This window comes from Amblyomma americanum, chromosome 7 (assembly GCF_052857255.1).
Source record: "Amblyomma americanum isolate KBUSLIRL-KWMA chromosome 7, ASM5285725v1, whole genome shotgun sequence".
NCBI classification, from domain to species: Eukaryota; Metazoa; Arthropoda; class Arachnida; order Ixodida; family Ixodidae; genus Amblyomma; species Amblyomma americanum.
Genome location: NC_135503.1, coordinates 151,173,322 through 151,186,402, shown reverse-complemented (window position 1 = coordinate 151,186,402; position 13,081 = coordinate 151,173,322). Strand labels below are relative to the sequence as shown.

Sequence of the window (13,081 nt, the reverse complement as noted above, 5' to 3'; positions counted from 1 at the left end):
GCCTCCTCGGCTCGCCATGTCAGTCATTTGCACAGAGCATGGTTTCGAATACGGTTTACGTGGCCGCCATGTTTGTCAGTACACGTGGAGCATAGTTCCGGAAGCGGCTTTCATTGGTGATAATGGGTCAGCGACTGCTGAAGTAAAGACGGCGCATGCCTATGGCACTTGTAAGCAAAAATTGCCAGTGGTGAAGAAGTTGTCTGCTTCAAGTACTTCTGATGTGCAGGACACAGCCGATGTTACGGACGCACAGGCGAGTACTGTTTGCACGGCTACAGGTGTTGGTGGCGCTGTTCAAGAGCCGCTGCCGAGCGCTTCATACGTGGATGAAACATCAAAGTGCAAGCACGGGGGCACTTCTGAACTTTCCGCGTCGCGCTCAAGCCATCATGTCATCTCATAGCGCATGTTGTGGGTTCTCGTCTTGGCACTTAATGCGAAGATGCCATGCCATCCACAAGCACTGGGTGCATCATTCAGGCGCACATGGAGCCTCAGAAAATGGAACTGATGGGTGAGGGCGAGGCATCTGCCAGTACAGAACAAGCAGATCAGTTTGTTATTGTACAAGTCACTACCCTAAACGCGCTTCGCGAGAATGCCAAGTACCAGCAGTGCTCCCAACCAGGGCTTTCAGTACAGGTGGGAACAAGGATTGTGTTGGCAGCACAATTGATGCTACCATGCGCTTTCTGTGCCACCGTTGCAAAGGAGTAGTCATCGCCGCGGAAAGAAGGCTGTAAGAATTTATCTGAACTTGAGGGCTATGCAAGCTGTAACAAGCATTGGCAAAAGGGCAACAGCTTTGACCGATTTTTGTTTGAGAATGAATGTGTCTCAGAGTGCTACACCGTAAGACATTTCAGAAGCATCTGAATTCTGACTGACCAGTGAGACAGCCGTTGCTAATATTTTTCTGATGCTGCTGCAACTGTTCGCAGTGATTACAGTGAAATGGACCCTGCCTTTAATAATACAGAGAAAGCTCGTTAATTCACAACTCGTTAATTCGAAATAGTCATCGTGGTCCGGTTCGCAGTGCATAGAAGTCTATGCGCGTAACAGCTCGTTAATTCACTCAAAAATTGGCGCCGCCACCCATAATTCGAACTGCACGCCGCCAAGCGCCGCTGTTGAAAACCATCGTTGGAAGCTTTCACGGCAGAACGATAGATGGCACAACCATCGGGGTGCCGCTAGGGTGCTGGAACAAGTACTAACCAGTCTTTCCTGCCGCGACTGCTTTGAGGAACGATGTTTTAGTGTTTTAGCCCTCGTTTTGCACGCCGCTTGCTGTGAGCTTGTGTCCGCGAGATGTGTTCGCGTGGGAAATACTGCGCCAAGACGGTGAAGGAGAAAGTGGCGGTTTTACGCGAGGTGGACGAACGGAAGGCCAGCAAAGTGGAAATCGCAAAAAAGCACGGGATTCCACCAAGCACGTTGTCGACCTACGTCCGAAATAGGAAGGCCATCGAGGAAGGCCACTGCCGACAGATTACGCCGCCAACAGCAAGGCGTGGATGGCGGGCGAATTGTTTAAAAAATGGCTCCTGAAATTCGATCGGAGGATGGAGCTAGGGAAGCGTCAAGTTCTCATTGTGGATAACTGCCTGCTTGGCACACAAAGTCGACGCCGAGCTGAAAGCCACAAGGCTAGTATGTTTGCCCGCCAACACGACTGCGGCCTTGCAGCCAATGGATCAGGGGGTGATCAGAAACATTAAATGTTTCTATAGGCGCCACATGATCGAGCGCAAGATTTTGTGCACTGGAAAACCAGAAGACCAGCACCATCACATTGCTCACAGCAATGCATATGTTGGTGCGTGCATGGGAGCAGGTCACGCCGTCCACAAGTGCAAACTGCTTCCACCACTGTGGCTTTGCTGCCGGAAGTATGGAAGAAAGTGGCGACGATGGGAGTCCAGAGCCTCTGCCTGCGGCTGTGCGTGCTGTGCTGCAGGACGTTAGTTTTGATGATTACGTTGAAGAAGACAGCGATGCAGCAGTGTGCGGTGCCCGAAGTGATGAGGACATTGTCGCTGAAATTGTTGGGGAGCAATCTGTCCCAGAAGAGGCAGAAGACGAGGACGACGATGAGGAGCAAGAGCCCGTGTGTCCGTCCGCGGCAGAAGTTATGGGAGCGCTGAATGTCGCGCGCCTTTTCTTCAGCTTTGAAGAGGGGGAAGAAGATTCCCTGCGTCGCATTCGCGCGCTAGAAGACCGAGTGACTACGGTAGCCCTCAGGGAGAAGAAGCAGAAGATGATAACAGATTCTTTTGCTAAATAAATGTTTTTCGTGCCCTCCGGGCATCAAACGCGTCCATTTTTGCTCACTTTCATTAGTTCGAATTTTGGTTAATTCGAACTGGCCTGGCGGCCCCGTGGAATTCGAATTAACGAGCTTTTACTGTAATATAACGGTGCAACAGGGCAGAAAGTTGAGCTAGTTGGTACACGTTCATTATGAAAAAACCTGGTGCTATCTGTGTCGTCGTTTGATAGCGCCAGGTTTTTTCATAATGAATATAATGGTGGTCTATGATGGGGCATAGTTGACACATGGCCACACGTATCACGTAGGTGTTGGCACTGTCATCTAGTTCTACACAGGACTGGCGCTCGACATCGGTGCCACGGAAGCACGGTGAGCCCCAAAGAAGGAGACGATGATTACGATGACTGGAAGGCACCCCACATTGGCCAAAAAAACACAGATGTTAAATCTGGCAGAACGGGAGTTGAAGCTGCCTTACTCCTACTTAGAAGGTCCTTTGAAACAAACACAACATTGTGAAACAGACACAAACGTTGTTTGTGATGGGGGACAGCAGAACCTTCGTGACACTCTGTGAAGATGAGACTTGCAGGTTTATCCCTTTCACAAAGGGGGATTGTGGGAACCACACAAAGAAAAGGATGCGCACAGCACTGCGTGCTCTCAGCACAAAGAGAAAAAGAGGGTCGCCCTGTTGGTGGAAAAGGTGGCCTCACTCAGGATTTAATTCAGAAATTGACCAATTATTATGGCAAAGCTGTGATCGTGACAATGTTGGAGATGCAAAAAGCTGTGATGGCAACCTTTTATCACGTAACGTCCTCCAATGAAGACGCACATCACGAACTTTGCCCTCATTGACCACAGAGTTGATGCCAACGGTAAGCTGCTGAAGCAGAGGGCAAACCTCTGCCCTCCCATAAGTACCAGCTCGCAAGGCATGTCGCAGATGCATTGCTGCCTGTTTACCAGCGGCTTTCTGATGTGCAGCTCCTCAGTTATTGTCTTGGGAGAAAAAACCCGAAATGCTGCTAAAAGCCTGCATTCAGTCATTTGTTCGCTGCTGCCAAAAGATGAAAATGTGACTTCGATTGCTACAAAGACGGCTGCCAATGAAGCAGTTTGCATGTACCGTGCTTTTGCAGAATACTGTGCTACAATAGGGCTATAAACTGGCCAAGGTGCTTTTCGCAGATCAGCGGAAAAGGATATCTTGTGGGAAAAAGAAAGGCAGCAAAAGCACTTCAATCTTGAGTCAAGGCACCCAAGAAGCCCCGTGTTGAAAACAACACGAAAAACTACACCCCCAGTGCCTTTTGATAAGTGAAATAAAAGGTGCTACTTCGGAAGCCATTTTCTCAAAACTGATTTTTTTTTTTTGGCACCTGTTTCGGTTGTTCCGCTGCTATTTTGATCCAGATTTTTTTGCTGCATTCTTTTAGAAACGGTTCAGGTCGCGACATTCTTGGTTTTCTGGCACACTGTTTGCCGACTTACTGATTCGACTAGTCGTTCACAGTCTAAATGCCTGTTGTAGAGTCTGCTTATAAAAGTTGAAAACTAAAAACTTTTGCATTCTGAATAAAAAAGCCTAAGAATTTCACGACCTCATCCATTCAATTTGGAATGCAATGCAGTTCGAAGAAGACTTTTATCATATTTTGTAAGTTGCTCAAGCTTGGTATAAGACGAAAAGGAGGAAAATTTGATAAACAAAAAAGTTGTTGAGATATCAGAAACTCTTATGGTGGTATCACAGAAGCATTACCAGCTACCCTGCCAATTTTCATCAGATTCCATAAATAGGAAAGTTGATGGCATGTTCCCTGTTCCTCCTCAAAAAGCCTCCACGTACAACATTGCCTTGTTTGTTTTCAACCCGGCGTTAGGGAACTCGGCATGTCTTTGCAACCAACATTACCATTACCATGTTCGCTAGGTCCAGGTCGGCGCCTTGCTCATGAGACAATTTAGATTCTTGCAAAGCTCATCAGAAACCGCGACTGTGACCGGCTGGGTAGGCAATATCGATATTGATGTGCCAGAAATATCAAGCCGCCATTTTGAGGTGCTGATGACTTATCGTGCTGCTGGTGTAAGTTTTTTTCGCACTTTATTCTAATGTGCATGTCAGTTTTGGTGATTTTTCCAGCAGAAAGGTGCTTGTTAGAATCGAGTAAATACGGTATTTGGACACGCCGAGCACACTCACACATCTTGTTTTGAGGCATTTCCGTTCGGATGAACTTCTGATAAGACTAACATTTTCATGGTTCCTTCAAGTTCATCGTAAAGTGCAGCACCAGAGGTTTTTTGAACATTTTTAGTCGATTATCGCATTTCTTGGAGTCCCCTGTACGCAGTACAAAAAACCGTTTTTCTAAATACCCAGTAGAAGTATTTTAGAAGAGCAAAAAGCAGGAAACCAAAACCAGGTTTCGACTAACGTCTTGACAGATCAACCTATTACGTCACGGGTACTGTCACAAAGCATGCCATGAATGTGTTGCTAAGCTGATGAATGCAATTGATAGCATGGGTCATCTTTTGTCTGAAATGACCAAAAGTGAGCGCGAAATTCTGTCCAACAAGTGCAGAGTGAATATCAATGGCTGCGCAATCCAGTGACGTCACACTTTCAAAGTTGCCCGCATGAGCTGCATTTGCTCAGTCCAGTTCCTGGGAATTTTTTTGTGTTCAACTGTGTTAAACATTTTCCACTCCACTGTTGCCATCGTTGGTGGTTGGAGCCGTGAAGCACTAGCACTGCTGAAAAAATTTTTTTGCAGTACTGTTGAACACGGGTGTTTTGACGAGCATCATGTTCATGACAAAAAGCATTGCTAGAAAACTGCCATAACTGTATTTCTACATTTAACTGTGCACAGTTTTGTCAAGTGCAAAAATACCATAAAAGCCGGACTATAGGTCGGATCGGAATATAGGTCGACCCCCTAACTAACCCATTCTAAAAATGAAAAATATCTTTTTCAATGGAAAAAGTACTGAAAGACATCCTTACCTTGAAACAAATGCGACTTGACAGGTTGCACAATGGTGACAGTGTTTATTTTCACTTAAGTGCTGCTCGTATGTACACCTGGCCAATTTTTTAACAGTATTGCGCACCCGTTGACCCGCGTGTTTGTTTCTGGCACACAGAAGTACGGCGCCGTAGAGCAAAGTCCTTCCTCTTCATGAATCGCCGCACCCAGGATGGTGAGCCCTTGAATTGCACCGTCGTGAGTCTAGAGGCACGTGTGATCTCTACCGCTTTCACGCGGATGCATTCAGCAGTCACAGGCAGCTATCTTGCACGCAGCGCAACCTTTCCTTCTTATTCTGGATGTGCTGCGGTCTGCCCACGAAATGATGTTTTCTTCTGGTTGCTACAAGTAGTAATGTGCAGCTTCTGCCTCCGCCAGTAATGAATGCTCTTTTCGGATACTCCAAATTCGCACCTTGCTGCCAGGTTGCTGTGAGCTTCCGCATACTCAATTGCGTTTTTCTTGAAGGTGACGGTGCGCTGCCGTCGGCTTCCGCTCATTTTGTAATAAAATGGTTTGCAACAAGGCAAACACAAAATGGCGGTGTGACAACGTAGCCAAGCCGCGCGGCTGCTCATGGCGATGGAGCATGTGATGGAGGCTGTTGACTTCAGGCGCCCATTGTTGCAAGGCTTCCGTAGTTTTTCCGCCAATGACCGGTATATAAGACGGGGGTCGACTTTTCGCCATGGTTTTTTGAAAAAAGTTCGACCTATATTCCGGTTTTTACGGTAGTTGTCACAAAATGACTATTGCAAGTTGCCACAAAATGCTCTGGCACGCTTTTTCTTTGATCTGCAGGTGTGCTGTGTAGCCCGTGAGCTGTGTCGGGAGGTGTGTGGGGCTGTGCCGGCGGGCCGCTTGTTGGTCGGGCGACTGCAGCTGGCAGCGGGCAGCCCTGCCTACCAGCTGCTGCGTGACGGCTACCTGGACGACGACATGATCGAGGAGCTGCAGCGGCACCGCGATGTGGCCCTGCCCGGCCGGGAGAGCGCTGCCCTCGTAAACCTGTTGTGGAAGGCCTTCCAGCACCCTTCTTCAAGTTTACGCAGCTGCTACGCCGCCAAGGTGAGGATGGGCTCCATCTGCTGCATGCATGTGCATGTTCAAGTCTCATACTTTCGAGAGGGAAAAGACAATGTCTTAGACAACTGCACTGCAGCAGTGGGGTGCGTCATCTGATGCTGATGCAATTTTTTTACATTCTTTTACAAGATGGAGCCGCCGCAGTGGTTGGGTGGTCATGGCGCTCGGCTGCTGGCTCGAAAGACTCGGGTTCGATCCTGGCCGCGGTGGTTGAATTGCGATGGAGGCGAAATTCTAGAGGCCCGTGTGCTGTGCGATGTCAGTGCACATTAAAGAACCCCAGGTGGTCGAAATTTCCGGAGCCCTTCACTATGGCGTCTCTCATAGCCTGAGTCGCTTTGGGACGTTAAACCCCCATAAACCGTAAACCATTTTACAAGATCAGTGTAAAGGTTACACCGATACTCAGCATCAGCAAACATTGGCTTTTCATTCTGAGCTGTTTGACATCTTTGAACGCTTTTTAATTTTTTTCAATTCTTTCAATTAATTGATCAGTTACACACACTAAATTTTCTTAATTACAGTCGCCGACCGCTTTTACGGACTCGAAGGGACCCGAAAAATGGTCCAAATAATCAAACAGTCCGAAAAATCCGTGAAGTACAAAGTACAAAAAAATAACTTTATTTAGATGAAATTGGCTTTAAAATGTCACTGATTTTACCTCGCGACAAATTTCTCTTGCTGGCGACGATTTGCGCCTGTATTTGCGCCAGAGTAGTGCTTTCACTGTACACGCTAGGACAGCAAGGTCACCGCATTTAGTTGGAATACTTCCCACGCTTCTTTGATGGACCCGGCGGGTCCATGTTGTCCCCAACCTGAGTGTGCACCACACCGCTCGTCAAACACACGCAAAGATAAGGCACTTTTCGCTCAAAGCGGCGGAACCGCCGGACGCAATCACAAAACGGCGAACAGATGAACTTCGTGAAGACTGAGCGCCACTCGGTCGACGCCGTCAGAGAAACCCAAGTGACGAAATGGCGAATGGCGAACGTATGAGACGTATGAGACCCGCCGCGGTGGCTCAGTGGTTAGGGAGCTCGGCTACTGATCTGGAGCACCCGGGTTGGAACTCGACCGCGGTGGCTGCATTTCGATGGAGGTGAAACACAAGGGCGCCCGTGTGCTGTGCGATGTCAGTGCACGTTAAAGTTCCCAGGTGGTCGAAATTATTCCGGAGCCCTCCATTACCGCACCTCTATCTTCCTTTCTTCTCTCAGTCCCTCCTTTATCCTTTCCCGCCGAGACGTGAGATAGCTCCTGCACAATTTCCTTCCCCCAACCACCAATTTTCAACGTATACAGGACAAGCAATAACTGCCCGCTGTGATAAAGATGAAGTGTGGCAAGTGCGCTGCACGCACTCGCGCGCATGGGGGGGAGAGAAGACGACGAAGTAGGAGAATACAGATCGGCTCGACCGTATGCTACGTGTACTGTTTCATTGCTAATTATCATTACTACGATACAACATATTTTGGCGACAAGGATGGGATCCGAACCCACGCGGGCATTACTCCGACGTCGTTGAGCCTATGCGCGCCCTACTTCGAGGCAGCGACTCCGCCTTCACTTGGACTGCTGCTGCGGATTCAAGCTTCAAACTACTGAAGTCCATGTTGACGTCATGGGACGTGTTGCATTTTTTTGATCCTGCCCTTCCCGTGGTCGTAACGACTGACTCTTCCGGATATGGCCTTGGGGCAGTGCTTCAGCAAGACAACGGCCATTCCCTGCAAACTGTTGCGTTTGCCTCCCGTACCTTGACACCCCAAGAAAGAAAGTACTCTGTTGGTGAACGTGAGGCCCTAGCTTGCGTTTGGGCGTGCGAACGGTGGCACGTGTATTTGTGGGGCCGGCCTTTTGTTCTACGCACCGACCACAGTGCACTTGTCATTTTGCTGTCGACGAAAGGAACGGGCCATCGGCCGTTGTGAATTTCACGTTGGTCGGCTCGCCTGTTGTGCTACAACTACACTGTAGAGTACCGCAAAGGCAATGACAACTCTGTTGCGGATGCTCTGTCTCGCCTTCCCTTACCGACCACATCGTGCAGTGAGCCCAGTGAGTTCGACGCCAGTGACGACGACTTCGTCTGCCTGCTATCGCCAGCCGTGACTCTACAAGAGCTTCAAGAGGCAACCATCAGCGACGCGGCAGTTGCTCAAGCCATTCAGTTTACATCGGCGACATGGCCGGACAAGAAATCCCTACCGGAGAACCTTAGGCCATACTATCTCCTGCGCTCGGAGCTGTCCGTCGTGCAAGGCGTCTTGTACCGAGGTGACAGGCTCGTCGTTCCCGAAAGTTTGCGACGACGCCTCATGGACATCGCGCACGAGTCACACCCCGGGATCAGCCGCACGAAAAGTCGACTGCGAGAGCTCTACTGGTGGCCGCGAATGGACGAGCACGGCGAAGAAATGGTACGGACATGCGTCGTGTGCCAGTCCTGTGACAAATCGGCTCGTCCGGTGGCAGCTCCTCTGCAACCTGTTGCCTTCCCAGAGAAACCTTGGGATAAGGTTGCCATTGATATCGTGGGGCCTTTCGACCAAGCTCCCAGTGGCTGCCGCTTCGCGATTACTCTCATGGATTACTCTCATGGATTATTACAGTAAGTGGCCAGAAGTTGTCTTCGCTGATGCCATCACAACTCAAACCGTTCAAGAATTCCTGCTTGGCCTCTTCGCTCGTGAGGGTTACCCTCAAGAGATTGTCTCTGACCACGGACCTCAATTTTCATCGATGGCCATGCAAACTTTCCTCCGCGAACGGGGGATACGCCATTGCTACTCTTCAGTGTACCATCCCCAAGCTAATGGACTTGTTGAACGATTCAATCGAGTGCTTAAGTCCTACATTCAGCTAGCTCTGTGCGAGCGACGCGACCTACGTACAGTGATTGTGGACTACCTCGGTGTCTACCGCTGTACGCCCCATGCCACGACAGGAATTGCACCAGCTGTCCTACTTCATGGCCGGTTGCCCCGCACAAGACTTAACGTCGTAGGACTGCCGGATCAGTTGTTCTCAATGGATCCGACAAAAGCGCTTAAGCTTTTGCGGCAGAGGCTTGACGAGAAACAAGCGCAATACAAGCTTTATGCGGACCAGCGGAGTGGCGCCCAGTGTCGTGACTTTCAGATTGGCCAGTACGTGCGTGTCCGCAAACCAAATGTGCGAGGCAAACTGTCAGCTCGGTTTTCGGAGCCTCGGAAGGTTGTGGAGCAGCGTGGACCTGCATCTTATCTGCTGGATGATGGGCGAGTGTGGCACTCGTCCAAGTTTTCTGCGGTTCGCCCAGAAGTAGTTCAGCAGCAACTGTCCTCCTCAGCTCCAGCGGCCCTTTTCGCTGATATTTCGCCGCCTATCGACGGCAACCGAATGCCGCCGCCCAGTCCACAGTCCGGAACCGTGGTCCTTCTTCGGACGCGCCTTCAATCCATATGATGCCAGCCGTTCCGCCCGCTCCGGAATCGGCAGCCGCTCCTCAACCCTCGTGTAGTAAATCCACAGCGGCAACTGCGGCTTCACCTCCTGCGCCGCCTCGCCAAAGTACTCGCAAAAAGAAGCGGCCTGCGTGGTTCAAAGACTATGACATCTGCTAGACATTTTGTTTTTTTTAAGTGCGGCGGAAATGTGATAAAGATGAAGTGTGGCAAGTGCGCTGCACGCACTCGCGCGCATGGGGGGAGAGAAGACGACGAAGTAGGAGAATACAGATTGGCTCGACCGTATCCTACGTGTACTGTTTCATTGCTAATTATCATTACTATGATACAACACCCGCGACAACTTGGGCAACAAAAGCAAGTTGACGGTGATGACAATCGGGCTGCCACCTCGAAGTGTAGAGATTGCAGGGACCTCTACTGGCAACATTGAGGTACCGAAAGTATGTCAAGCCAATCCAACTGCAGCGTAAATCCACCTCAATCCAAGGTGGCGCCTTTTGCGCCGTTGAAAAGCTGATATGATGGCCGATTTTGGCCCGCAGGCGACTGAAAAAATTAGCCCGAAAAATCAAACTTTCGGACTTTCCGAAATGTCCGTCGTGAATATGTATGTGCTTCTATGGGGTGACTGACGGTGCCTCATCGGGGTCCGAAATATTCTACAAGTCCGAATTATTTGAGTCCGAATTACCCGTCGGCTACTGTAGCATCATCAAGCATTGGATTTTCATTCTGACCATTTTGACATGTTTGAGCCCCGCATTTCCAATTTTTAATTTTTTTCTTTAAATAATCAATAATTACAATGATTTCATTAACTCATCATCACCTATAACACACAAATCAATCACTAGAACCACAAATTACCATGATACAATTTTTTTTAAGCAGTCCCTGATTATTTCCAACACGCAGTGCCGACTACTACTACGCTGTCGGCTTTTCGACTGGAGCTGTATATGCTCTCGCATAAAAAGAAGTTGCTTGACTAAATTCTCATGACCTTTGAGTCAAAGGCATACTACTAGGATTGGGTGAATATTCTAACGTTTCAAATATAAAAGTGAATAACGAGGTGTTTGATAGGGCTTCGACACTTCTGCATGATTGCACCATTCGGGATGTCAGCATGCATTGTGTGCGCGGCCCTGTGGCTGTGTCCTCAAACTCTACCTTTGACAGCTGTGCTGCACTCGCTGCACGGAAGACCCACAAGAATGAAGATAGCGAAAAAAGATAATGACAGAGGCAAGCGCTCTGCCGGCATTGGCTTTCGTAGTTGCAGTGTCACTGCTAGCCAACTTCGTAGCAGGCGATACCTTCTTGTTTACATCGACAGTTGAAATTAGAAAGGTTAATTGCCACTTATTTCGGATACTGCGCTGAGAAAGCCTGTCGTGAAGCGTTCTGATCTGTGTTTGCTTCGAGGAGCACTGAGGTATCTTGCGCCCACGTTCACGATATTGGTGTAGGTTATGCCACCCCTGCTCTTCTCTTCATGTGTGTAGACTAAAACTCTCCTGAGAAAGAGTTTAAGGGGAGATGCGAGCGAAAAAACTGCATTTTTTTTTGAAAAAGTCTATTTTGTGTGTTCTTGCATTTTGTATTCCCCCAAGCCTCTTCTTTTGTGTATAAAAAAATCAACGCCGATAATCAATGGGGAGTTAATAAAAAATGCAATTAAAGCACTTGTGGTGGCTCGGGAAAGTGCGAATTTGACCGAATATTGGGAACGCGGCATTTCGCTCCACGGCGTCGCCCGCTCTTGAATTTTCGTGGGGAAGTAGGCCCAACCCTCGTCTACCAGAAGCGAATTTGGCAGCGGCACATTCTTGATAAAATACGGAAAAAAAAAAGATTGTTTCCCGCCTGAGTCTAGCGTCGCGACTGGGCCTGTCACACTGGGCCTGTCACCTGTCACACGGCAAGTTTCAATGGCCATCGAGTCGAAGGTCTTCGAAATTCTCAATCGCCATCGAACTCGAAGGAGTTCTGTCGCTGCTACACGGCAAATCTCAATGGCCATTGAAGTGGTTCTCGTGTCTTACGCCAAGCTAGTGTGGCGCCACAATCGCTACTTTGGATTTTGCAAAAATAATAAAAATATTTGATAAATGTATACTACATGCTTAAATACACGCATACGCGCATGTCGTTTAAAACCCTTTAAATTGCGCGTACGCGGCGGACAGAAGCAGACACTGCTGTAGCCACTCTAATACAAGACGAGCCAAAACCAAGCCAGTCCAACTGCGTTGGTGCGCTGCTTGGTCATGCTTAAGACCTGGGAAATCGCCTCGATATCTGAAAAACGAGCTATTTGTCTCTTGAAACTTTATGCGAGGATAAGAATCGACAAATCGAAGGCGAATACAACAGCTTAGAACACGATATTGCTTCGAGGGATTAGCGACGAAGCTATTATTGCTGTGAAGCGGGCGGGCAGGGCGCCGCCATGTTGTCAACGCTAAGTATGGAAGCAACACAAAGACCGCAACGCAAAATTAATGCGCTTAAAACCAGTCTTATACAATTTTAAAATTATTGTACTGACTGCTTGCATTGAAGTTTAGGCTAATAATGTTTGTTCATGCTTTTGTACCGTGAATGTGTCGTGCGCGAAAATGCGCTTGGCGCCGCTCGAAGCAACGTTAGCAACCTTGGGCTGCGCTCGAAGGCCCTCGAAATCTCCATGGAGTTCCGCGCTGCTTCGTTGACTGGATAGACTATTGACTCGATGGCCATTGAAACTGCCCATGTAGCAGCGCTCGATCGCCTTTGAGTCGATAGACTATCGGTTCGAGGGCCTTCGAAATGCCCGTGTGACAGGGGTATGAATCACGTGGCATGATCAGAGCCCTTCCATTGGCTACGAGCATTCCACGCACGGTCGGACGCAGGCGCTCTTACTTCATTCTGCCGCCACCGAGACATGAACCAACACTTCTGCCCGGGTTTTTCTCCTTTCTCTGCCATGGATGTGACCGAGAAACGAGATTTTCGTTCACGCAAGTTCCTGACGAGGTATCAGTGTAAAGGAAGGACGCCCCAAGCGCAAGCGGAGAGCTCCGGTGACGGGAGGTTCGTCTGCTGCTAGACCTAACTGCAACGATGGCGATGCACCCGATTTGGATCCTTCAAGCTTCTTGCGAAGCATCAATGACTTCGTCAATGCATCTGAGCAAAAGATAAAGATAATC

General features: G+C 48.9%; 2 protein-coding genes across 4 annotated transcripts in view; both read left to right on the top strand.

Moving 5' to 3' along the window:
- The window catches only part of LOC144096676 (uncharacterized), a 109,069-nt gene that overhangs the window by 92,113 nt on the left and 3,875 nt on the right, over positions 1–13,081 (top strand). For all 3 annotated transcript variants that reach the window (XM_077629514.1, XM_077629513.1, XM_077629512.1), the window contains one exon: positions 6,130–6,396. In XM_077629514.1, coding sequence (XP_077485640.1) covers positions 6,130–6,396 — 267 coding nt within the window. The remainder of the gene's footprint in view (positions 1–6,129; positions 6,397–13,081) is intronic.
- Positions 602–4,768, top strand: LOC144096866 (uncharacterized). The gene is made up of 2 exons (XM_077629711.1): positions 602–645; positions 1,762–4,768. The coding sequence occupies exons 1-2, from the start codon at positions 602–604 to the stop codon at positions 2,291–2,293; spliced, it is 576 nt and encodes a 191-aa protein (XP_077485837.1). The 3' UTR covers positions 2,294–4,768.

Bases quoted from the DNA above. Each gene is read 5' to 3' on its own strand.
- LOC144096866 (XM_077629711.1), top strand. From the start codon at position 602: ATGCCAAGTACCAGCAGTGCTCCCAACCAGGGCTTTCAGTACAG. The intron at 646-1,761 runs GTGGGAACAAGG...ATCGAGCGCAAG, and splicing joins AACCAGGGCTTTCAGTACAG to ATTTTGTGCACTGGAAAACC.